Raw genomic sequence first — 24,822 nt, 5'->3', positions numbered from 1 at the left:
CAAACAAAGTCTTGATTAACGTTGAACTATCAGCCTCCTGTATCTCCCTTTCCTTTTTCTTCCTTTTTTTTTATTTATTTTTTTTAAACTTCAATCATGCTGTGGACATTGAAATGTATCTAGGATATTACATCTCCAAGGTGCTATTTGTGCATGGGGAAAACCCACCACATAATATTTAATTATGAGCCTGCAAGCCAAGAGACTCAAAAAAATATATACTGATCATCTGTGGACTTGGATTAATTCCAAAATACGGACATCCAGCTATCCGGTCTCTCTTTCAACCTGTCTTCTGCTGCGGCAGTGCACAAAACTCTGAGACTTGCCTAGCACTTCCATCACCACATTAATGCCCGTTTTCAATCATCTCAATATCATCCTCTTTTCTGTTCTGATGGACTCGTCCCCTCCGAGCTATCTCCTCTCTGCAATGGAGAAAGATATCCCAACCAAACAGAAGTTTCAGGAAACGGAAAATGATTAAGAATTCACAAAATTGATGTGATATTCACACATATGCCACTATGGCACTGTGTCCACTGATAAGGTGTTCACAACATTCTTGTTCAGTTACGAGCTGTATATAAATAATGAAGAAAATTCACAGAATCAACAATCAAAATCTGTAGGCAAATTCAATGGCCTAGCAAGCTTGTTTTCAGGTATGCTAGTTATTGTACAGAAAGCAGGTCCCTGCAAACTCAACAGAGAAATAAATCTGTGTCGCATGGCATGTTGATTACTAAAACACGAAACATTTCTTAAAGTTAAAACAAAATTGTTGGTATAGCCAGTATATAGCTGACACAAAAATACTTCACACTTGTATATTTGAATTATGTAACTTGCCAATATCACCTAACCATTTTCATGTTGGTCACAGAGCTGACGCAAAAATACGTTACTTTTCATATTTCAACTGTTGGAAGTTCCTATGGCAGCTGGCTACGCTTTTAACATTAACAGCCAACTTGTTGATCTAGGCTGGTGGAATCCACAGTCAGAAAATTTTCTGCCAAAAAGATGGCTGGGTTTTTAACTCACGCAACAACCTTCCATTTTGTTTCACAAGTACAATGTACAGTTGCAAGAACTAGAGCACCCATTGGTATCAAACACTGGATCATTATCATATGTAGAAAAGAAACTAAGACCAACAACTACACGTCTAAAATACATGACATGACGGAGAAGACAAAGTTAGAGAATCTGAAACCAGGAAACATGCATCGATTATAGAAAGAAAGAAAGCTATAGTTGAGACATTAAAATCAGTAAGAACCTGAGGCAATTCCAGATTGAGTCATAATGAAGGATAGCAACAATCCTTCGTTTCCAATCTTTTTGAGAGCCTCCACTACGCTTAACCACAGGCAACTGCTTGATGCCTTTGGCCTCCATCAAATCCTTGGCAATTGCCAAATCAGTGTCAGGATAACATGTCAAAAGTCCACGAACTTGACCTCGGTACCTTATCTCCCGGGTGCAAACAGTAGAAACAAGACAGGTATTTACCTGTACCAAATAAAAAATAAAAACTTTAAATATCACACTGGAAAGCATACACAAGAAGAAAGAAAGTTATCTTCATCCTTTTATACATCTATGATTGTTGAATCACCCGTGGAAGCATCGCTAGATGTCTTGGACAGCCGTCTGATGTCGCCATATGTTAGTATTCCTTCCAGTAAATCTTCATCATCAACAACGAGCAAGCAATTCTGTTTACTGTCATGCATATATTTTATAGCTTCTTTCAATGTTAAGCTTAATGAAACCTTTGCATAGTTCTTTGACATGGCCTTAGAAACCTAACAACAAGCAGGGAAGAATAGAGTAAATAAATTACACCTCAAAATAATACACAATTCTGTCTGAAGAGAGGGGGTTGGTGCACATTAAATAACAAAAATAACTTAAGCATGAAGCTTCATTTCTTAAATAAATCAATTGTCCAGACAAAAAAATGGAAAAATTCAAACCTTGAGATTTTCTGCAAGCAAATCTTCATTGATTGCTTCATCATCAGTATCGTTTGAAAGAGAAGAATAACCTCTAGCCAAACTATGAGCACCAGGTTTTTCATTCTCCTTGCCATGGTCAGCCACAGATGGGACCCATATCGCTAACCCAACAGCTCCCTGCTCACATTTCATGGCAGAAGAATTAAATTAGCATTTAAAATGTGAATGCCAGGAAACATATGGCACCGACCACAACAAAGCCTACTTGGCAATGAGCCAATGACAACAAAACGTTTTCAGTCCCATTTGCAGTGACGTCAGATTATTGATGAGACCAAGCAGCAAAAATACAGTTGACAGTTTATTAAACCAAAATACACTGTTTCTACACAGAAATATAAGGTTTAGGATAAAATAAACATCTCAACAATCAAGATTATTCTGGAAAAATTATCAAGTAAATCTAATTACCATGAGGGGAAGGATTATCCTGTAATCTTTTGTCAACTCAAACAGAAGTAGAATTGATGTCAAGGGCACTGAACAAACTGATGCTAACGTAGCAGCCATTCCAACCTACAGCAAAAGATTTGAAATACTTTAATCAACTTGATACAAATTAAAAGGCACTTCGGCCAAGAGAGAGATATTGAGACTGCATCTCATTAAAGTTACAATAGCCCAAAATAAATACCATCTTACCAATGCATATGCCTGTGGCTGGGCAACGGCAGCATTTCCTGGAATGGCTGAATTGATAAGTTCTGCAGCTGAACCTCCAAATACAGCACCAACAGCTGCACCAATCATCAAACTTGGTGCATAAAGGCCACCTACAAGCAACGAACCCTTACACAGAGCAGTGGCCACAACTTTGGCAGCTGCTAGTTGGGTTAATAACCAGATTCCAGGAGCAGAAGCACTCTTTCCAGTGTGTAAGATTTCTTCAACATTGGTGAAACCCCAATATAGTATTCCAGGATACTTCAGAGCAATTATTCCAGCTCCTAAACCACCTAAAGCAGGGCATGCAACAGGATGAAGGCCAAATTTTTCTTTGATAAACTCAAATGACTTGGTGAACCAAGTGACCAATCGAGTGAAGGCCACACTTACAACACCACATAGCATGCCCAAAATCAGGTATAAGGGTAATTCTGCAAAGCAGAACCAAAAATAGGATAAAAATAGTCAGATTTTGCTAGTGATACCAGTTTCTTACTAGATAGGATTTGCACACAAAGATCTCACTGTTTTTTTTCTTCATTTAGTTAAATGGGGAGAAAAATGAAAAAATCATTATAATGTGTTTTAGACAGACGTTCATGTCAAATTGAGCATCATAATATAGAAATAAATACATCAAGAGAAACGAATAATACCAGCAGCAGATTTCAAATCATACGATGGCACTGTAAAAGCTGATTGTGTTCCAAGTAACGTGTTCGATACAGTTGATGATATTACAGAAGCCAACAGAATCATTGCAGTTGTAAATGGAGGTGAATTTTCAGCATGGAGAGGCCTCAACACAGTTTCAATAGCAAAAAAACAACCAGCAACAGGTGCATTGAAACCTGAATGAGAAGAGCAAAAAGAAAATTAGAATGGAATTCAGATAAGAATTTGCTGGAGCAGAATGGATAGAAACAGAAGAAGGAACTGTGATTTGATCCTGACTTTGTTTACATACCAGATCACCAGGGAAGCAGAGATATGAAATACAGTTAGATTGACAAAAACTACAAGATGATTGCAGAAGATTTCAGTTGTGTTTGGAAATTAGAGATTCCTACTCAAGTGAAAAGGCTAACAAATGCACTACACATGATTAACGTGTAAAGGAAATCAGTCTCAACATCCAGATTCTTAATACCCTCCTTGAAACATGCATGTCATTTTCCCATATTTTTTCTTTTCAATTTTTTTCTTCTAAAATGCCATATAAAGTGTCATTACTCCTCCTTCAAGCCTTATCATGCTCAAGTTAATTACTTTAAGGCTAATTTTTTATGAACAGTTGGTCTTCCATTGACTAGGAGGTGCAATCTAATACCTTCACTTGAAAAAACAGAACATATGGGTTGCATTATAAGTGAATGACAGGCCATATAAGGTCGTGTTGTTTTCGGCTATAAATGACCAAAAGTTGCCGGATGCTAGTAAAAATATATAAAATAGATGATCTTGAAACCAAAGCAGCCAGCCACAGCCAGGTAATATCTGGCTTTTGAAAATTTGATTATCTAAAGGAAGCAAATGAGCAGAAACAAAATCTTATCATGTAAAAAAGGAGAGATACCTGAAGAAATCCCAGCAGCTGCGCCAGCTGCAATAAGAGTATTCATCCTTTCTCTATTGTTTGCCATCATTAAAGAGAATCCATGGGCACATGATTTGCCGATGTCTACACTAGGTCCTTCAGGACCCAAAGAACAACCAGTACCTAAAGTAACAGCTGCCTGAATGGCTTTCACTGTAGGAAACACTCCTGCGACCAAATCAAAACCTTTTCTGTGAGAAGAAAGGTTCTGCCTTATTTGCTCCAATATTTCAACCAAGCCATGCATCATTCCAACAATAACTCCTCCAGCGACAGGGATTAAAAGAATCCGATGCCAAGTGTCTGACAGCCTTTGCAGACGAAGCCATGCAGCACCCTCGTTTGGAGTCCCAGCCCAGGCCCATTCATGTATTAAATGAACCTAAAGAAGCATTACCAAAATATCAACGACAGAAAATCTGAGGAAACTAGCAATGCAAACATAAGTGCATGAAAAAGCATAAGAAAGAAACATGTACGCCTTTTTTTTTCTTTCTTCCCCCTTGCTGTTCTTCTTCTTCAATATGAGACAAAATCATGTGATGTGATTGCACAGTTGATTGTAAAAAGGCTTATGTCAGAGAATTGAGTAGTAAGCAAAATCAATAATAATAATAATAAAACTTAAGCACAGCCAATTATTGAGAAATTAAACAGAAACTGAGCAGCAAAGCACAATGAGAATGAGAGAGAGATCCATCCAGATGAATTAAAAAAAGAGAGAGAAGAAAGCAGGGAAAAACAAACCCCTTTATTGAAAGCGGCGACACAGAGACCGGAGGCGAGACCGAGAAGGCAACCAATAAGAAGCAAGGCCCATTCAGGAGTGGCACCATTCTCTAAAACGTCGTCGTCGTCGTGATCATTAATATTCTTAACACGGTGGTCATAATTACGATTTTTACGGTGGTCATGATCTGATATGGATGGAGTGTCGTCGTCTTCGTCGTCTAGATGATGATAATGAAGATTGCTGTTGTTGAGAGAGGACGAGGGACGACGACCTGAGAAACCTCGAATCAGATCTTTGATAGCAGCAGTCTTCTTATGTCCTCCTCTGCTATTATCACTGCTGCTTCTGTTGAATCCTCCTCCTCCTCCTCCTCCTCCTGCTTGTGCTGCTTCCAAGTCGTTATTGTCTACAACAAGTACTAGTGGTTGTTGGTCATGGTCATCGTGTTGTTGTGTAATTGATGAATTGGATTTGAGGAGGAGATGCTTCTGATCGCCGTCTTCCATTGTTTCTCTCAACATTTTTATCTCTTTCTCTCCATTCCTAGATTCCAAATCAAATCAAATCAAATAACTGTGTGTGTGTGTGTGTGTGTGTGTGTATATAAAATGCCTTTCTTCTTCTTCTTCTTCTCCTCCTTCTCCTTTGCAACAACAATTAAATTACTTCTTCTTCTACTCCTTCATTTTCTTTTTCCCTTTCTCTTTGCTCTGCTAAACTGCTAATTAATTTAATTGGTATTTCCGTCCTCGAATAATATCACCTTTTCTCAATCTCAACTATTCGATCTGGCTGGTTCCAAAGCCTAATTCCATTTAGATACTCGAATTTATTTTTATTCTGATTCTATCCCTAAGACTGATCATTCCTCTACTCGCTCCACCCAAATCCTTTTGATATTGGACACCACTCCCACCAATTTTTTTTCTTTCTTTCTTTTTACTTCATCATTATGCAATGGAAGGCAAGATTGTGCAATTAATCAAATCATATTTTGTTGTCTCAATTTCTATTTAGGGCAATAGACTGTTTAATGTCAATTTCATACTATTTGGTTTCAAAAAATGCAATTGGATCCTTAACCTTGTGGTTCAGCTCCTGCCCTGCTAGTGGTAGTCCATGCTATGAATGAAATCCGGTTGCCCCCAATATTACATGACACTCATAATTTACCACCAACACAATACGCTTTTTTTCGCTCCGTTTCGGGGCGTAATCTTTTTAAAAAAAAAAAATTAAATAAAATTGGGTTTGTTGGTTATTTTATGTAAAAAAATTTAAAATATAAATTACAAAATTTATTCAAGTATTTAATTAATTAAATTAATAATTATTTATGTAAATAAACAAAAAAATATTAACAATAAATAAAAGAAAAATTAAAAAAATAAGAGATGAATGTATGTCAAAATATTTGATCTTACAAAATAAAAAGTGTATTTATTTATGTCTATTGAATTTATTTATTAAAATCAATAAAAAATAATAGAAATAAAAACACATACAAAACTGATTGAATAAAACAAAAATATTAAGCAAAGCCAAGCATATCATAAAATATTATTTTATAAAATAAAGCTCATTTATGTGTGTATGTGTGTGTGTAAAGATCTCTTCAAAAAATAAATACAAAAAAAAATACTTTAAAAAAAAACTCAATTAAAAAAAGATTAGAAAAACCCATAATACAAGGTATGAGACAGGGATAAATCGATACAGAAGAAATTGTAAACAACCATTTAATCAATTTTTAAAAAATAATATAGAATAGTAAAATCATAAAAGAAAATAAAAAAAATATATCAAACCGTATAAACTTTTCAAACTCTTTACTTGTTTCATTAGAAAAAACTGAAAAACCCATTCTCCCAATAAATCAAACGCTAAAGAATAAAAGTTGAAAAGAATCAATCACACAACAAATTGTGATTAAAAAAATAAAGGTGAAAATCAAAATAAAAAATAAATTAGAGGGATTAAAAAATTTAAATTGGAAGGTTAAATTAAAAAAAAAACTTTAAAAAAAGAAATCAAGATAATAAAAACTAAATTGAAAACAATAAAACAATATAAATTTGAAGGATAAAATTGAAAACATAAATATTTTTTATTAAAAAATCAAAAACAAAAATAAATAATAAAAAAATAGGAACCAAAAGACACAGACACTAGCCACATACCGACACGTCTTTATGACACATTAATAAATTTTTCAAAGTATTTTTTCAAATGAAAAATGCAGGATCATCTCCGTAAACTTAAAAATTATAAAAAAAAAATCATGAAAGAACACAAATGCCACATGCTTATGCCTTGATTTTTGTTTTTTTTTTGGATAAAAATGCATTTTTACTTATTCTAATAAGTGAAAAACAAAAAAGAAATCCTTGATATTTTTATTTACTTGAGAAGTAAATAAATATTTTGACTTTTTAAAAATTTTGAAAGAACTAAATAATCATTTGTGAGTTTTGTTGACTCCGAAGGTAAAAATAGATTTTAACTGCAAAAGTTAAAAAAGATTCACCCCCCGAATAATTCTAATGTAATGATGAATGGAACTCTAGAAAAAACTATGAAACTACTGTAAGTAACAAAACATCTTATATTTTTTTCACTAAAACTAAAATAATAATTTCACCATGTGAAACTCCAACCTCCTCGCGTAAGGTTTCTTCTGTTAGTATCATATATTGCAATCCCAACCAAGGGACACAGTTTTACGTTGAAATGGCACAGAGTACAACACAGATATAAGAAAAATCAAATTCCCTAAACCCTAAAAACACTAATTTAATACACCTCAAGCAGCGCTTCCTCCTCGGAAAATATTGCTCTTGCCTCTATACATATATGAGAGCACCACATCAAGAGGAAAAAGAGAACGAATGGTTTTTGCCCTTCTATTTTCCTTGCAACAAAAGTAAAATAATTATAACAACAATAAATAAACGTTTGAGAATACAAGGAAATGGAAAACTTTACATCTGAGGCCCAAGAGGCAGCCTACTCATGATTTGCTGATACAGTGTTCGATTGTTGGAGAGGTTCAGACTAGGTTCTGTCACAGGCCCCACCTTTGGTTCTTCTTTCGGCATCATGAACCCCATTTCGTTCCCAGGATGTTGCTGCGCCAAGTATGGATGAATGGGCATAACAGGCATCTTTGGTTGGCCCTGACCTAAGCCAGCCATTGCAAGATTGGCCAAGCCAGGTTGATTCATTCCAAATGAGAAGCCAGGCGAAGGCCCCAGCTGCTGCCTTCCAGGCAGGCTGAAGGATCCAAATGCAGGAGGCCGCTCAAACCTAGCCATGCTGTTGTGAACCTGTGATGGCTCATGTCTGTGAACTTGGGTTTGAACAGCAACAGCAGCAGCAGCTTGGCCTGGGGTGGCATTGGAGGTGCCAGAGTTCACATGGCTGCTATTGCGAGCAGCAGGAACATCGTGATTGTGCTTCCCCTCATACGTAGTGATCACTGACTTGAGATCATGTGATGCCCTCTCCACATGCTTTCTAACCGTGCAGCCTGCACTAGTACACTTGTAATAACTCCTGCAAAAAATCACCCGATTATCAATTTCAAATTGTGAACAATTGATTTTTTGCCTTCTGCACAAGAAAAAAGGATTATTATTATTTGTGGGCGGGGAGTTTGAACAAGAGGCCAATGTTGATTTAACAACCTAGGATTTGGATTTCCTTTCACAACTTTCTGCCCATACTTTCGCCAGCGATATCCATCATCAAGGATATCCACCTCACTGGTTGTCTGGACCACAACTCTAGGCTCACGAATAGCTCTGGTGGCTCCACTCATTTCAGTTGCATATGTTTCAATTTTCCTGAGATGTCAAACAACATCAGTAAATCTTGTGCTGATAATAACATCATGAGAGGTGCATGCATGGAAAAACAAAGAGATGGAGTGGTAACCTTCTCTTCGACTCAGATTCTTCTCCTTCACCATCGTAACCTACACTGCCATGTGTAGCCCGATCATCATCTTCATCATTTGAAAAGGTAGATGAGGCATCAATGGCATCACCTGACTCAAAGGGAGTTCCACTCTGAGCCTGTACCGAGGAGGATGGATTCCCAAATTCAGGGCCTGGGCCCCCAGATGCTGAAGATGTAACCTCGACATTGTCACGCCTCCAATCAGAAGTCCCTGCAGCAATTCCCTTTTGTGTACCTGCCCAAGCCGAATCATTAACAGAACCAATCTGTGGAACAACTTGTTCAGGAATGTCCAGTTGTGTATCCAGTGATCCAACAGCTGACCTCCGGTTGGGTAGCGGCTTGGGATGGCTGTGTGCCCCCTTGTATATGATCTCTGTTATATGGCCCTCGAGAGAACGTTCCACTTTCTTCTTAACTGAGCAATTTGGATGAGTGCACTTGTAATAACTCCGTGGATATTCACTTCCTTTTACTTGTTTCTGTCCATATTTTCTAAAATTATATCCCTTGTCAGATGGCGTGCCACCAGCAGCCATTGAATCTCCACTGGCTCTTTGATCTCCTTCTCCATCTTGTTGCTCATCAAGGGGAGAAGAATGCTCAGCATTGCCACCAACAGTATCAAAAGTCCTCTGATCTGCTACGGTATTTCCTCCATTATCCTTTTCAGTTGTCAATTTGAAGAATTCTGCTGGAAAATGAAGGGAGTTTCTACTCTCAGACTGAACTTTGGCGGGTGCAGCATCATGTGACTGAAGAGCACTTTCAGAGTGAACAGAAACATCGATACTGGGAAAGGATTGCTGTGGAAAAGTGGCTGAAGTTATCTGTATGAAGAAGGCAAATTTTAACCCTAAGATAGACATATCATTTACCTATTTATATCCACTCCCTTCTAAGTCTCACGCTTGGAGTGCTGTTTTTTTTTTTCCGTCCAAACAAATAGTCAAAAGGCAAGACTGCCAAGTGTAATTACCTTGCTTGTTCCACCAAGGAAAAATGAAGAGCCCGATTCTCCCATAGGCTTGAATGCGAACGAAGATGAATTGATGTCGTCGAAGAAAGTTTCTTTACTATTGTCAGGAAGTTTGGAGCCCGCTGTGGAGTTCTTACTGCTACCATTTGGAAAAAATGAAAACTTTCCAGTAGTTGGAGATGGCTGAGCCTGAGGAGCGAGGCAGAAGAACTCATAAAAAAATGTTTTAACTTTCAGTGTACTATTAATGTAATATAACGTTGATCTTGGCAAGAGAAAAAATTTAGAGATTTAAGATGCTACTGAGTGACCCTCAAACAATGGTCATTGCCAGATAGAACAGCCTTGAACTGAGTAATTTGAACTCAGAAATATCAAAAAAGCATGTTTTATCAAGGTTTTTCTGTGGCTACTCCAGACATGTTCTGGTGTACAGATATTTAATCCATAGCTTGTCAACCTATTTCCAAATCAAAAGACATTTAATATGCATGTCCAAGCAAAAGACAGTGATTTACAGCAACAACATCATGATAAATGGGTACTTGCAAGGTAGGGCCTACATAGTTTTTGAGCTGCAGCACAAAATTAAAACTTTCGCATGATCCAAGCTTTCACATAATCCAGATTCGTTGTATGTAATTTCAGTGTGAAAAGATTCAGTCATCACATGCCAAAATATCCGTTTCCCAAAATTCCATCAAACATGATGAGATCATGCTTGAATAAACAGAGAAATATGAAGATGAGCTAAAATTATTAATTATTAAAAAAAGCTAAACATCTTCCAGTGATTTCTTAAAATTTAAACGAGCAACCAATAATCTTAAGTAACAAATCAGGGTCCTAATCCGTCAAGATGTGAAGAAAAGGGAAAAGAAGAAAGCAAACACCCCAGAATGAGGACATTGTATTTGGGCAATAAATACACAAATCAAAAGTAGACGTCGTACTTATATTTAATTGAGCTCATATTGATCAAAGCTTAACCAGAATTAATGCCTTAGCGCAACAATCTGGCATTTAATAAGTTATGTTATTGGATTCAGTTCTTTGTTATTCTGATCTAACTTGAATAATGCATTGATTGCAAATCTTGAGAGCTTGTCACTGTCTCCTCAGATTCCATTTTTCTCAAAGGTGGCAACAATACTTCTCTTGAAGGCCAAGAGCCAACCAAACAGCATGTAAGAATTTCGAGATTCTAAAACTTACCAAGTTTGAAAGGAAAACTGGAGATTCCAGCAAGGTTGTCGGGCTGAGACCAGGTGGTATTGTCAAAAAAGGAGACCTAATCTCAGGGTTCAGTGAAGTTTCAGCAGACCTGATACTTTCTGTATTCAACCTTGGAGCATTAAATCCAGCTCTGGCTGCCATTCTTTCAACGAGACCTCCACGTGAGTTTGATTTTTGCTCAGAAAATGAACCCAATTCAGTCAGCTGGGCACCACTAGTTCGTGCTCCATCTTTTTTTTCGGCATTTCCTGTTGTCATCTGCTCTGGTTGTCCCAGAAAGAGCCCTTTAGTTCTATTCTCCCCAGGGGGTTCTGTGATTGTACTTGAGTTAATATCATCACCTAACATTGCTGAGAAAAATGCTCTTGGGCTTGGACTAGGAGGTACCCAGTCACCAATTATAGCAACATTATCATCAATCCCAGCCATGTTTCCAAAACCTTGGAACAAGGTCTGAGGCAGCAATCAGCCAAGGCGTTGGGGACGTCTAAGTTCCTGAGCGGTTTAAGCAAACATATTACTACATGGCTCAATAAAATACAGTTCCAGGAGTTCAAAGAATCACAAATCACAAACATGCCAGAAAACAAAACCCCATAAATTTAGTTGCAAAGGACATGTAAGTAGAAAAAAAGGTCGACAAAAGGTTGCCCTTTTGAACTGAATTCTTGTTTTACTCAAGCTACAAAACCAACACTTTCACTCAACAAACTGCAACATACTTGAGGTTAGTATACAATAACTGGAAAGCAACACAAAAGCAAAAATTGCATCCAAACAATGTATTTTCAGTTATCAAAAAGAGATTCGGCAATAAAGTAACAACTTTGCCAGTAACTTATTCAAATTGAACCCAACTCAGCCTGATTTCCAATTCCAACTAAGCATTTACCAGAAGAAGGGAAAAAGATGAACAAAATGGACAAATGGGCAGTGATGATGATCAAACTGGTTTCCATTTTTGTTAGCTGTCAAAAAGTAGCAACCATTTCTATAATATTACAAATGGATGATAAAAGACGACGTTCTTAATTCGATGATGTTTTATTGAGGAAACCAATAAAATGAAAGGGATAAAACTTCACAAACTTAGAAACACATAACATCCAAGCTTAAATATTTCCCATCAAGATCTAACAATAATAAGGCATTTGATATTACCCAAAGAACGCAAAATAAGAAAGATTCTGAAGATAAAAAAAAACACCCCGCAAAATAAAGTCCAAGATTTAGACTAAAAAGGTGATTTAAATTATGAAGCTGAAGGTCAGTATCTTAAAATGGCAGGGAAGATATACATGTCAGACATACAATAATAACAATAACAATAATAATAATAAAAGAATTTCAAAATTTGAGAGATAAAAAAAAAAAAAAAGGAGATAGAGAGAGAAGGAGAGAGAATGATTAAAAATGATTACCTGATTGATTAAGGAGTCAGGCTAAGATGATGATATCTTAGGAAAAAGACCCACCACCACACCTCAACCTTCACCACCACCACCACCAACCTGACCCTTCAATGAATGAAGTCCGGTTCCTTTGATCACCTCTCTGTTTAATTCAATAGAAATGGAAATGACCCACTTTTTTGTTTTAGCCCAAAAATGATATGATGATGTTTATTGATTTTGAAAACCAAAATCACAAAAAGGAATCACCTTTATTTATTTACAGTCAAGAGGTTTTTTAAAACAAAAATAAAAACCAACAGACAGGGTTAAAAAGGAGAGGAGATGATTGTGGAAATGGAATGGTGGGGGACCAGAAATGGATGGAATCTTTGAAGAATGAAAAGGAAAAGAAAGCAAACAACAAAAGCTTTATGGAACAGCATGTTTCATCTTCTTGTTTCTAGTTTCTACATTAACCTTCCTCGCTCCCCCAGCATTTGTTAACTACTCTCTTGAATAAATAAACAGCAAGGTGTGGGGCCCTTCTCAGTGGATCCAGTTAGGAAGTGCCACGCGGGTGCTCAAGGGCAGTATTGCCAAGCAGGTCTTGAGATGGGTGGTCGAGATGGATTTGAAAAGGCAGGGTGCAGAGGAGGGAGGGTTGCAGGGGATTAAGGATTTGGGATTTTGCATAATTAGGGGATTAAAGAGTGGTTGCTGAGGCTAAAATGAAGAGGAAAAACAAGATTCAATAATGGCAAATATGTGTAACGTTGGGGTGTCAAATTTCGTAGGTGCCTAACACCTGTGTGTTTTACCTCCTATGAAAGTGAAAGATGTTATAACTAACTCAATCTTCTATTTAGACCCAATAATCTCCTAATCATTCAATCCATCCTCTCCTGGTGCTGCGGTTAAAAATGATCTTAGATTCTGGTTTTTGGATTAGTTTTTTCGAATGTTGTTATTATTACCAAATAAATAAATAAAAGTATCCCTCGCACTTTTATTCAAGAACACATTCACCATGGATTTGATGAGTTTTGCTTGCTTTGTGAACGAACGGAGGCCCCAAGGATGCAGGATCATGGAGTCTAGGATGGGGACAAACGGAAAAGGCTTAATTCCCATTTTTAAACCACTCTCTTGGAACCATCTTACACACTCATAATAATAAGGATTAATTTTATATTTCATAGTAATAAATCATAGTAGAGTTTTACATATTCCTTCTGACTGTTAAAGGGATCCAATTCCCTAATCTTTTCAGTGGAAATGCAACGCAGCAGTACCGGCCTCATCCTACTCTCTCCCCTCCTTCGCTAAATAATGGAGAAAGAATTTTCTTTTTGTATTGCTGGTGGTCTGGTCTGATCTGATCTGATCTTGTGAGGAGTTGCCCACTCACCAATCAAGTAATTAAAGCTATTCTTCCTACCATCCTATTCCCTTTTTTTTTTAAGAAAAAAAACCGAGTTCTTGAAATCTTAAATATTTCATGTTAAAACAGGAGATGCAATTTTAAGATTATCTTCTTAAGAGAAATAATATTAATTAACCTATAAATTGCTTGAAGATATCCTCGCCATCATGGGAAAAAGAAAAAAAAAGTATTGAAAATATATGATCTTTCAAAAGCTATCATAAAGAGAAATAGATATACCAAGTTGTACGTACTGCAATTGTAACATTCCTAACCTCAAACCTACCTTACCCTGTTCATGGACAACCTAGCAATGATCACCAACGCTATGTCACACACGACTAGCCGGCTAGTAGTGGTACGTTTTCAACCAAAAATCTTTGAATGCACGCGATGAAAAGTTATTTCATGTTTAATCGACAGTGATAAACGATGATCGTCAGATCATTTAATAGCAGGCAGGCATGCAACAGTATTATCAGCCAAAAAGAATACTTTCACCCCTTTTTCTCAATTCAATCATTCACTCTCAGAATCACAAGTTAAGAGTGAGAAGTAGTGCTGATGCATGCATGGTGCAATCTCACTCTATTTGCTGATTACAAGTATTATTTGCTGGTTTGGTCTGTGATTTTGATGAGGAAAGGATTATCCAGGAAAGGAGACGTCCGATGGGCACTTCTTTCTTTCCTTCATCTCATCTCACCTCACCTCGCTTCCCAGTCAAAAAGATGCTCTTTGACCAAGTGTTTTGTCTTTTTTACACTACCAATGTTTTCTCAACAAATCAAATCCATTGGCAAGTGGACCCCCATTGCAGGACTAATTTCACCTTTCCTGCTGTAACATGCTTGGGAGATTACTGCCTGCTACTGATTTTTAGAAAGAAAAACTAAGAAATGGAAGCAACATCAGAGATGAAATCATGACAGGGATATATGTATATGCTATTTCTTATTTAGTTCTGACATGTGAAATGTTTGTGAAAATATTCTCATCACGGACCTCTATTTTTTACCAAAGCCGAAGGACCCCTGTACTTTATCTTCAGAATTTGTTGCTCGAGATACCTTGATTCATGCTAGAGACCAAGCAACCGTTTAAGCCTAGTGAGGTGCTGTCTTCTGTGTGACTTTCACAACCTGTTTGTCTCCATTTTTGTCACAAACCCAGGAAAATTATAAAAGAGTTGTTATTGGTGGGGGACCTCAAAAAGGGTGGGATTGGGACGCTGGAAGCCAATCTCGGACTCTTTCAAGGTAAAACTCGAGTCAGAGAATTAGCCAGTTTTCTTGTCAATGGGACCTCTCCTTGGACTGAATTCCATGGCTGAATAATCTCAAGATTCTGTTCCCAGTGGGCCATATGGACCCCATCTTAGAAGAGCTGAAAGAGCCCTGCTATGTAGTAGACGTGTGCCTTGGATTAGCATTGTTTTGGCCCATACTGAGACTAGAGGTAATATTTAGACTTGTCCGTGGGCCTTTCCAAGTCATAGATGTTTTACAGGCATCAATCGTGATTTCTTCCCTAAAATCAGAAGCAATCTGAGGACTTCCGGTAGGAAGAATTTGAGTCAGGAAATATTTGTTTACATGCATGCTTATGTTGACAAATGCATCTTTATCAACCACAAGAGTTCTGTCAAGAACATCATGAGAGAGGAGTCCTGGAGGCTAAATAAAAGAGATTTTGACGATGCTCAAAAGATTCATATTCCTAAACAGAAACCTAGAACTAGACCTTCCTTGATTAAACAGGCAAACAAAGATTATAACGGGCCTAACACTCAACACACAGGATGCCATATATCCTCAAAAAATCACCAGCATTTGCTTATGTCACCATATTGTCAAGAGTTGCCTTTTCTTTCTTTATTTATCCGTTTTACACTGCCAATGGATCCTTTGAAAGCGCAATGAGATGAGCACAAATTGTTAAAAGAGATTCCATTACTTGAGATGCTGCTTGTTTACAACTGTTGCAATCAACAACGAGAATATAATTAATACATATTATTCCATTTATATGACCTCAGTCTTCACAGGTCTATTTATATGATGCTGCAAGACCACTGGCTTTTTCCCTAAACTTTCCTTTTACATTCTGAATGAATCTCAATAAGATGATGTCAAAAATTCTGCAGTGTTCTTGAAAAGAAACTTGGATAATCTTTAGCTGCCTCCCCAGGGGTGCTTCAGTTAAATGGATGGCGGCGTGCGTTGCAACTTGATTTGGAGGGTGTGTAATAAATCTAAAGCAGCTTGGAACGGTATAGCCTTCATGACGATACGTAAAAGGAAAAAGGCAAAAGACTAATGGGAATGTTACAGAGGTTGACTGGAAAAGAAATGCTTGTGGATCATCATATTCCTGAATCAATTGCTTTAATCCATTCCACATCATCTACTGAAGTTCACTACTAAATGTAAGAAATGCACATGTGATTTACTTTCCAATAATGCTACCACTACAACTTTACAGAAAAGTGTGTTCATTTCTAAAATCATAGCTTCCTATAAACAGCAATAATTGGAAAATAAACAAACAAATAGTGAAGCATCAGTTAGCAAAACTGTGACGGAATAAAGAAGCTAATGGTGAAGAGAGACAAAGTTTCAAGTCTTTTGCATTGTACATGGTGATCAATGGAAACAAAAAGTACAAGTTTCCCATCGTTGAGCACCTGAAGGACCCGTTTGTTTGTTCTCTCCCCATTTTCCTGCAACTTTCTCTGTGTCATTTCAGCATTCTATTATTTACAGTAGCTGAAATTTGAAGGATTACCCCATATCCAATTCAGAAGCGCAAATGACCACTTCCATATCTGTAATCACAGGCAGAGCAGATCAAAGGTGCCAAAAGACAAAACCTTATAGTCCAATCAAAAGCTAAACATCATTAGCTAGACTCTTTCTCCCTGAATTCATCAATGCTTGCATCTTTCAAAGAGAAACCATCTAGGATATCGCTTTCAGAGTCAACCTGAAGCTCTTTGAACATAGCCATAACCTGTATCATGGTCGGCCGTCTGAAAGGCCTGTCATCAAGGCACTCGAATGCGATTCTCAAATACTGGTATAATTCAGCTTCTCCAGATTTTTGTGTCATTAACTCAGGGTCCAGTATCCCATTGCTTCTCTTCTCTCTATATAGCTGCTTTGCCCATCCAACAAGGTTGTTATCATCACCAAACTCAGCGGAATCTATTGGCTTCTTTCCTGAGAGGAGCTCCAGAAGTATGACACCATAGCTGTAGACATCCCCTTTCGATGTGCATCTAAAGCTCTGATAATACTCAGGGGGCACATAACCTGGAGTTCCTGCAAGTGTACTCACGCTAAGATGTGTGTCAAGGGCGTTCACCAATCTTGCCATTCCAAAATCCGAAACCCGAGCTTCAAAGTTTTCATCTAAAAGAACATTGCTAGACTTCATGTCACGGTGGATAATGTGAGGTATGCAGCTGTGATGTAGGAAAGCAAGTCCTCTAGCTGAGCCTATTGCAATCTTCTTTCTTGCTGCCCAATCAAGCCTTGAGCATCCTCCTTTGGACCTGTCATGAAGAACAGACTCTAAACTCCCCCATTTCATGTATTCATACACAAGAAGCCTCTCCTCTCCAATTTTGCAGTAACCCAGCAAAGGAACCAGGTTGCGGTGCTTGATCTTCCCAATAGTTTCCATTTCTGCCATAAACTCTCTGTCCCCCTGACCTGTGACATGAATCAGCTTCTTTATAGCAACAACACATCCATCTTTTAGTTGTGCCTTGTATACCTCTCCAAATCCACCAGACCCTATTAAGCTATCAGCACTGAAACCATTCGTAGCTTCAAGTAGATGGGCAAAAGTCAACTTTCTTAGAGGTTTCTCGAAAGTGGCAATGTTGATGCTCAAAGGCTCAGGAACACCTGAAAGTTTCCAGCTGCTGCTACCTGAAGTTGGGAGGCTGTCGATGTACTTCTCCCTCTGTTCTTCCTTCCGCCGGTACCTCTTTACTCGATAAAGAGCCAATGTAAGACCAAAGAGGCATAAGACAAAAAATGTGATGCCAATGACCACCCCTACTTCCACAGATTGCTTCTTTCCCCCAGTGGTAAAACTTTGGGGGTGACCTCCAGAGCTACAAGGGGGCAATGGTACACCGCAGAGGCCAGAATTGTTTTCATACCTGGATTGGGGGAAAGTAGTTAGCTGCCCTCCAGAAGGGATAGGACCAGTGAGGTTGTTGTTCGACACATCAAGATCACTAAGAAATGAGAGAGTCCCTAAAGACCCTGGTAGAAATCCTTGGAGATCATTGTGTGAGAGATCCAGAACTCCAATTGCTTTCAAACCTCCAAAACTGTCAGGAATATTTCCGGTTAGCTTATTGTGCCCCAAGTTCAAGACCTGCAAATAGCTCATCGAACCAAAATTTTGAGGGATAGTTCCTGACAACGAATTGTAGGCAAGATCAAGGAATATCATGCTGCCATTTGTGACGAATGTATAAACTGTCATGCCAGAATAAATTCTTGTAGTTGGACAAGAGTGAACCATAGGAAGATTTTCCAACCTTTCTGCCCGGATCCCCTGAAATTCAACCAGTCCCCCAGCTCCTCGGCATGATGTCCCACCCTCATTTCTTACAAATGCAAACTGCTTCCCGGATACAATTCCAGGAACAACTAGACCAGCTTGGTCTGCAAGCTCGGGTGGGAGAGGACCACTTAGGTTGTTGCTGTTCAAATCAAGCCAAATGAGGCTCCGACAATTGCCAATCTCTGGTGGTATTTTCCCGGTAAGTGAATTGTTACCCATTTGGAGAACAGCCAGATTAACTAGATTTCCAACGCCAGCAGGAATTTCTCCAGTAAGCCGGTTGCTGGAAAGGGAAACCCAAATCATATTAGTGCAATTGCCAATGGACTGAGGAATGCTTCCTGTGATGAGATTGTTATTGAGAATCAAAGTCTCGAGGTTTCCTCCATTAACACAAATGCCTTCCGGGATCTCACCAGTGAGATTGTTTGCCCACATAACCAAGTCCAAAAGATTTGGCAAGGTCCAAACCTCCAAGGGAATTGGTCCATTTAAGCTGTTGAAACTAAGATCAATGCTCCTCAGGTTTTTGCAGCTTCCAAGCTCTGATGGAACTTTTCCTGATAGGTAATTATCAGCTAGGAGTAACTTTTGGAGTGCGGTTGAGTTCGAGGAGGAACACAACTTAGAAGGAACACCCCCCGTGAAGCCATTAGAACTGAGGTCAAGCACTTGAAGATGAGTACAATTTGCGAGAGACAGAGGCACGGTACCAGTAATTTTGTTGAATGGAACATACAGATATATTAGACTTTGAAGATTGCTTACAACAGTAGTGAGGAAATCCCCGGAGAGTAGATTGTTGCCAAGATTCAGACTCTGCATAGAAGAACACGATGCAAAAGTCAGCGGCAAGCCACCAGTGAGTTTGTTTGCTGATAGATCCAATTCCTGTAGAGTTCCACAGGTCTGTCCCAACTCAAGAGGAATGTCACCATAAAACAGATTGTGAGCCAGAGACAACTGCCTTAGATTCGTGAAACTCCCCAAAAAGTTACCAGGAATCTTTAATTGTAGCTCGTTACGGGAGAGGTTAAGCGTCTGTAGAAGCACACAGTTCCTCAAACTTAATGGAAATCCAATGCCGGAGAGCCTATTTTGTGACAAACTGAGCCAAGTAAGATTGCAATAGTGCCCAAAATCAAGGCTGGAGAAGTTGGCAGAGAAGTTGTTGTGTGAGAGATCCAAATATTTGAGAGATGGAGAGTCTGCAACAAAATTAGGTGGTATCTCCCCTGATAATAGATTGTATGAGAGGTCTAAAACCGATAGACTGTTGCAGGACAAGGGAGTGACCGCAAGTTTTCCAGCAAGCTTGTTATCGGAGAAGTTAAGAAGATTCAAGTTCTGGCAGGTGGAAAGAGAGTAGGCCAGCCAGGTAGAATCAGAAATAGTATTGCGAGAGAGGTCAAGCTGTAACAAGGAAGGACTAAATCGAAGGGAACCACCAGGAATGGAATTATGAGAGAGGTTAACATAAGAGAGGTGATTGCAAGACTCAAAAAAGGACTTTCTTGGAAAAGGGTCCGAGATGTTGTTTGAAGACAAGTCAAGACTCTCAAGAACACAAGAAGAGGAAGCAGAAAGATCAGAAGCAGAGAAAGAATTGCCTTGCAAATAAAGATGTTTGAGAAATGGCAAGGCCCCAGTTAGGTTATAGAGGTTTAGGGTTCCAATGAGACCACCGTTGGTGAGGTTGAGAGTGGTGACATGGGAATCAAGAGAGCAAGAGATGCCTGACCATGAACATGGAGTAGCAGAATTCGGAGACCAGTTGGCTAATAAATTATTTGGATTAGATTGAACAGAGGATTTCTTGAAGGCTAATAATCCCACAACTTCATTATTGGTACTTTGCTGCGATGACAGCTCTCTGGTTTGTGATGATGATGGCATAAATAACAACAGCAACAGCAACACGTAACCAAAGATTCTAATCATGGCTTTGTGTGGTGGCCTTTGTGATGATATCCTCCATTGTTTCTTCATTTTTTTTTCTTTTGGGGTTAATCTGGGTGTTCAGATTTGCTGAAATGTCCCCTCTTAATTAGTCTCTCTGCATTACTGGTGCAATTGAATCAATCTTGAAAAAATGAAAGCTTAATCTCTCCTTTCTTCTGTCTGTTAGCTTCTCTGTATCTTCCTTCCAATCAAAGAAGCATCTTTCCCAAAGCATTTAGAGATCTGTTCTTAATTAAATCCTCTTCTGAGGTTTCATATTTCACCAAATTTCCAAACTTTGACTTGTTGCTTGAAAATCTGAAATAAAGAAAAAAGCAGTATTAATTAATAATAAATTAAGAAAAGAAAGAGATGGTGGAAATCACAATCAAGGTAGTAATCAAGTGTACTAAAATTCCAAACCTTTACCCCAAAAAAACTGATAATAATAACATCAAAAAATAAAAAAAGAGAGAGAAAAGAAGGGGGGGATTTACCTGGAGAAGTTATGAAGTAGAGGGGAAGGTGATGTGATGGTTTCTTGTAGAGTACAAATTAAGTCCAAGGAAATCAGAGAATCAGTTAAGGAAGGAGACAGAAGAGTGCGTGTGTGTGTGAGGGGAAGGGTACGATGTGCAGAAAGAAAGAAATGTCGGCTGTCACTTGTTGACAGATAGCATTACCACCGTGTGACAGACATAAACTAGTACTGGAAATAGCATTACCAATTAAATAAACCAAAATTATTCAAGAATCAGCCAGAAACACGAACAAGAACAAGCAGTCGTGCTAGGCTGCTCAGCCCAGGTGCAAGGTAGAGGTGGAGGCTTAGGAGAAGGAGGAGAAGAAGAAAATAGGCATAGAAGTAAAGAAAGAAAAAGATGTCAAGACCAAGTAAAGTGACATCTGCACACGCACACATTTCAGAGGGAGAGAGAGGAGAATAGAATATTAGTAGTAGTGAGTCTCTTGAGAGGACAAGTTGAATGGTGGTGCATTGGGGGTAGGCAAGGGAACAGAGAGAGAGAGAGAGAGAGAGAGAGAGGAGGGAAGGGAAGGGAAGGGAAGAGTGAATTGTGGGAGATGTGAATCTGTTGCTCCCCCACTTATTTTTTAAAATTTGTTCTCATTTTTCGGGTACAGTCAAACCTTTGGATTTGATTCTCTCTTCTCTCTCCCTTCCAAAATCCAAACTCCATCTTTTCTAGGAACTAGGAGGAGGAGGAGGAGCTTTTGGCTTGCTTGTACGCCTCTCCCTCATATATATATATATATATATATATATATATATATATATATATATATATATATATATATATATATATATATATATATATATTCCATTTCTCACCTCAATTTCTTTTCCTTTCTTTAATCTTTCATACTCCACGGTACTTCGTCTACTGTATCGAAATCTTCATTTTCCGAATTTAATTAAATAAAATACTGAGAAAGCTACATCCTAATACTCGTGCATAATAACTAGAAATCTGTAGCTTTTTACCCCCAACGTGTATCTCATCTTAACATGCCATCAGACACGCTAGCTCACCACCCTAAGTTTGCTCCTTTTTTGGCACTTCACTGCCCTGCCCCTCCACGACTCTTTTCTTTTCATCTCTGAATCATCTTCGATGATGATGTAGTTTAGTTTACTCACCGCCATATTCGATTCGAATGTATATTCAGGTGTGCAGGTATGGCAAAACACAAGAAAAAGATGAAGAAAATCCCAGCCTATTTGCTCTCTCTCTCTCAAATTTCACGTTCCATGAAAATTAATTTGCGACCGATCGATACATGTTTGTATTAGGATTACCATTATTGTTGCTCGGGGAAATTTCTTATAGAGGCAGTAGCAGCTAGCGCTCCTAACTCCAGCTAGCATGCACTTCAGTTCAGACAACAATATTAAAAAGATTCTAAATATCATTCTCCTCCTCTTCTTCTTCCTTGTTATTATTATTGCGATAAGTAAATAATTTTCCAAGTCAATTGTTAGCAAATCCGGCGCTAGTATAAAAACAACTCCCATGACATGAAATACTTGTAGTGGAGTGCCCGTAAGGCAACTCAATCTAAGCTGTCAAGTTTTCCTTCTTTATTTTCATTGCCATTCATGATTTATATAATTAATCTATGTTAATATTGGGAATATATGTACAATTCCTCGATTAGTTTTTAATTTAATTAATTATGAACCAGCTTTTTTTTCTGCCGCGTTACTCTTGATTCGTTCCTAGGAAAGTTGAATTATATTTATTTTATAATAAATTATGCGCTTTTTAAATTTCTTTTTTATTTGAAAGATATTAAATTAACATTTTTTAATTAATTGTTTTTTATATATAGTTTGGATGTGCTTCCATAAAAATAAAAAATATATAAAAATATTATTGTAATATATTTTTAATTAAAAAACACTTTAAATCGCATCGCCGAACACCTACTTACTATATTTATCTATCCGTCTCTAAATCATTTGCATTTTGTCAGCGTAAATAGGCAATTAATAATAATAATAATAATAATAATAATAATGTGAGGAGATAGCAACATCTTGTGCCAAAACTAGAAAGAAGGTAACGAGCCTCTGTTTTCTATGAAATAACACATCAAATTAAAATTGGTAGGTTCATATTCCCATCTATCCAATATGAACCAACTCTTTTAAGTGTTAAAATTGAGTTTTCGTAATCAGGTTTTAAACAATTGAATTCGCAGGTAAGATAAAATCACACGTAGCAAATTTATTTACTTCATAATTAAGCTTTCCAAGTCGATTTTTTTTATTATTATTATTGAAAGATAGAATTTGTCAAATAATTGCCACTAATTAATAAGAAATATGGGCACGCTCCTTATATATTTTATTCTTAAGAGTCAATATATATTAAACCCCCACAAATCATATATATGGACATGGATTGGCAAGCAAGAATGAAGCAACGATAGCTGTAAAGTGCAATGTTGCTGTTAATTTTATTTCCTTGATATGCATTATATATGTAGTATATAATTATATTAATTAATTTCCTACACTTAATTTGTAGTTGAAGCCATATATAGTGAATGCGAAATAGAACACCCAACCACAGAGGGAGAGGTAATGACGTTAGGTAGGATAGACCCAAAGAGAAATTAATTGAGAAATATACATGTAGTGGTTGTTGGTGTCTAGTTTCAGGTCAATGGTTATTGGGGGTGTACATGCATATGAAACAAGAAGAGGCTTACTTGATTAGCCAAGGCAGCATAAGAGAATGCATGCGCATCGATGATCTCTTTCATCATGATATTGAAACTGAAAGCAGGATTAATTAAATTGAAAAACCCTAAGATATTGTAATTAAGATTAAAAAAAGAGAGAGAATCCCTTGGCGTAGGGATATCGGATGTAGTGGAAGGGACAACATCTTGCTTGGAAAGTGGTGGGTTCCCTATACTATGGAGTAGTACTGGTATTTCTATGTTAATTTATTATAATGACGATAATCACCAACATGTAAAGACATCTTTGATTCTTGAAGGATGATACAGATTGGTAGAAGGCTAAGCATAGGCAGGCAGGCACGGGGCGCGGGACGTCGGGCTAGCTAGATGGCTATGGATATTGGATTATGGAAGTGTGTGGCTTGGTTGTCTGGCACCAAATCACATGAAAAAAAGAAAAAAGGGGGAAGATGAAGGGGAGTGGGGAAGCATTTTGTCTCTATACACACACCACACGAGTGCATCTTGTCGTCTCCTACCTAGCTAATTCCTCCCTCCTCAATATATATATTTCACAATATTCCTCGTAAAATTCAATATATATAATAACCCCATATTGGGCTAGCTAGGGTTCGTGATATCAAAGTACTCTGCTAGCTGCTCTCTTCCAAGTTAAAACATTATTCTTAAAAAGGAAGAGGACAAATTAACCCATCTCTTCCACGAGTCACAACCCCACAACACGTGTAGTCAAGTAGTAGAGAGATGAGACGAGAGGTCCTTTTCCATGTAAGACTTGTAAGATGCATGGATGGATAACAGGGTAGAAATTTGAAACCTGATTATAGCAAACTAATTAAAGAGATTAAATACGACAACGATTATTAAGAAAAAAATAAGCACATAAATACTACTTGTTTTCAGATAGAAAACAGCGGAATCCAGGCAGATTTCTGAACCCATATCCCTTTAATATATATATATATATATATATATATATATATATATATATATATATATGTTGATTAAAGAGTTTATCAAGACAGGAGTACTGTGGCCCCTCCCT

General features: G+C 37.7%; 3 protein-coding genes across 7 annotated transcripts; all 3 read right to left on the bottom strand.

The window, feature by feature from the left end:
* Window positions 1-15: 15 nt before the first annotated feature.
* Window positions 16-5,810, bottom strand: LOC133695110 (chloride channel protein CLC-f). Its single transcript, XM_062116931.1, has 9 exons — window positions 5,038-5,810; window positions 4,270-4,672; window positions 3,350-3,544; window positions 2,670-3,124; window positions 2,439-2,543; window positions 1,986-2,144; window positions 1,605-1,814; window positions 1,286-1,518; window positions 16-428 (listed from the first exon to the last, which is right to left on the bottom strand). The coding sequence occupies exons 1-9, from the start codon at window positions 5,542-5,544 to the stop codon at window positions 350-352; spliced, it is 2,346 nt and encodes a 781-aa protein (XP_061972915.1). The 5' UTR covers window positions 5,545-5,810; the 3' UTR covers window positions 16-349.
* Window positions 5,811-7,614: 1,804 nt separating this feature from the next.
* On the bottom strand, window positions 7,615-13,082 carry LOC133704892 (probable WRKY transcription factor 2). 5 transcript variants are annotated; one of them, XM_062129952.1, is made up of 6 exons: window positions 12,620-13,082; window positions 11,178-11,693; window positions 9,963-10,151; window positions 8,960-9,813; window positions 8,710-8,868; window positions 7,615-8,578 (listed from the first exon to the last, which is right to left on the bottom strand). In XM_062129952.1, the coding sequence occupies exons 2-6, from the start codon at window positions 11,625-11,627 to the stop codon at window positions 8,005-8,007; spliced, it is 2,226 nt and encodes a 741-aa protein (XP_061985936.1). In that variant the 5' UTR covers window positions 11,628-11,693; window positions 12,620-13,082; the 3' UTR covers window positions 7,615-8,004. The 5 variants fall into 5 exon arrangements, with proteins under 5 accessions (XP_061985936.1, XP_061985952.1, XP_061985944.1 ...); XM_062129968.1 differs by lacking the exon at window positions 12,620-13,082 and having other exon boundaries at window positions 7,615-7,934; window positions 8,034-8,578; window positions 11,178-12,576; XM_062129960.1 differs by lacking the exon at window positions 12,620-13,082 and adding an exon at window positions 12,360-12,575.
* Window positions 13,083-16,351: 3,269 nt separating this feature from the next.
* Window positions 16,352-21,655, bottom strand: LOC133691024 (receptor-like protein kinase BRI1-like 3). The gene is made up of 2 exons (XM_062111335.1): window positions 21,041-21,655; window positions 16,352-20,861 (listed from the first exon to the last, which is right to left on the bottom strand). The coding sequence occupies exon 2, from the start codon at window positions 20,589-20,591 to the stop codon at window positions 16,917-16,919; it is 3,675 nt and encodes a 1,224-aa protein (XP_061967319.1). The 5' UTR covers window positions 20,592-20,861; window positions 21,041-21,655; the 3' UTR covers window positions 16,352-16,916.
* Window positions 21,656-24,822: the final 3,167 nt, after the last annotated feature.

This window comes from Populus nigra, chromosome 1 (assembly GCF_951802175.1).
Source record: "Populus nigra chromosome 1, ddPopNigr1.1, whole genome shotgun sequence".
NCBI classification, from domain to species: Eukaryota; Viridiplantae; Streptophyta; class Magnoliopsida; order Malpighiales; family Salicaceae; genus Populus; species Populus nigra.
The sequence above is the reverse complement of the archived record's forward strand: the minus strand, read 5'-3'. Positions and strand labels throughout refer to the sequence as shown.

Bases quoted from the DNA above. Each gene is read 5' to 3' on its own strand.
- LOC133695110 (XM_062116931.1), bottom strand. From the start codon at position 5,544: ATGTTGAGAGAAACAATGGAAGACGGCGATCAGAAGCATCTCCTCCTC. The intron at 2,544-2,669 runs GTAAGATGGTAT...CTTTTGCTGTAG, and splicing joins AGCCACAGGCATATGCATTG to GTTGGAATGGCTGCTACGTT. The intron at 1,815-1,985 runs GTTTGAATTTTT...GCTTGTTGTTAG, and splicing joins TGCTTGCAGAAAATCTCAAG to GTTTCTAAGGCCATGTCAAA.
- LOC133691024 (XM_062111335.1), bottom strand. From the start codon at position 20,591: ATGAAGAAACAATGGAGGATATCATCACAAAGGCCACCACACAAAGCC.
- LOC133704892 (XM_062129952.1), bottom strand. From the start codon at position 11,627: ATGGCTGGGATTGATGATAATGTTGCTATAATTGGTGACTGGGTACCT. The intron at 9,814-9,962 runs GTAATTACACTT...TTCTTCATACAG, and splicing joins TCCTTGGTGGAACAAGCAAG to ATAACTTCAGCCACTTTTCC. The intron at 8,869-8,959 runs GTTACCACTCCA...TTGACATCTCAG, and splicing joins GAATCTGAGTCGAAGAGAAG to GAAAATTGAAACATATGCAA.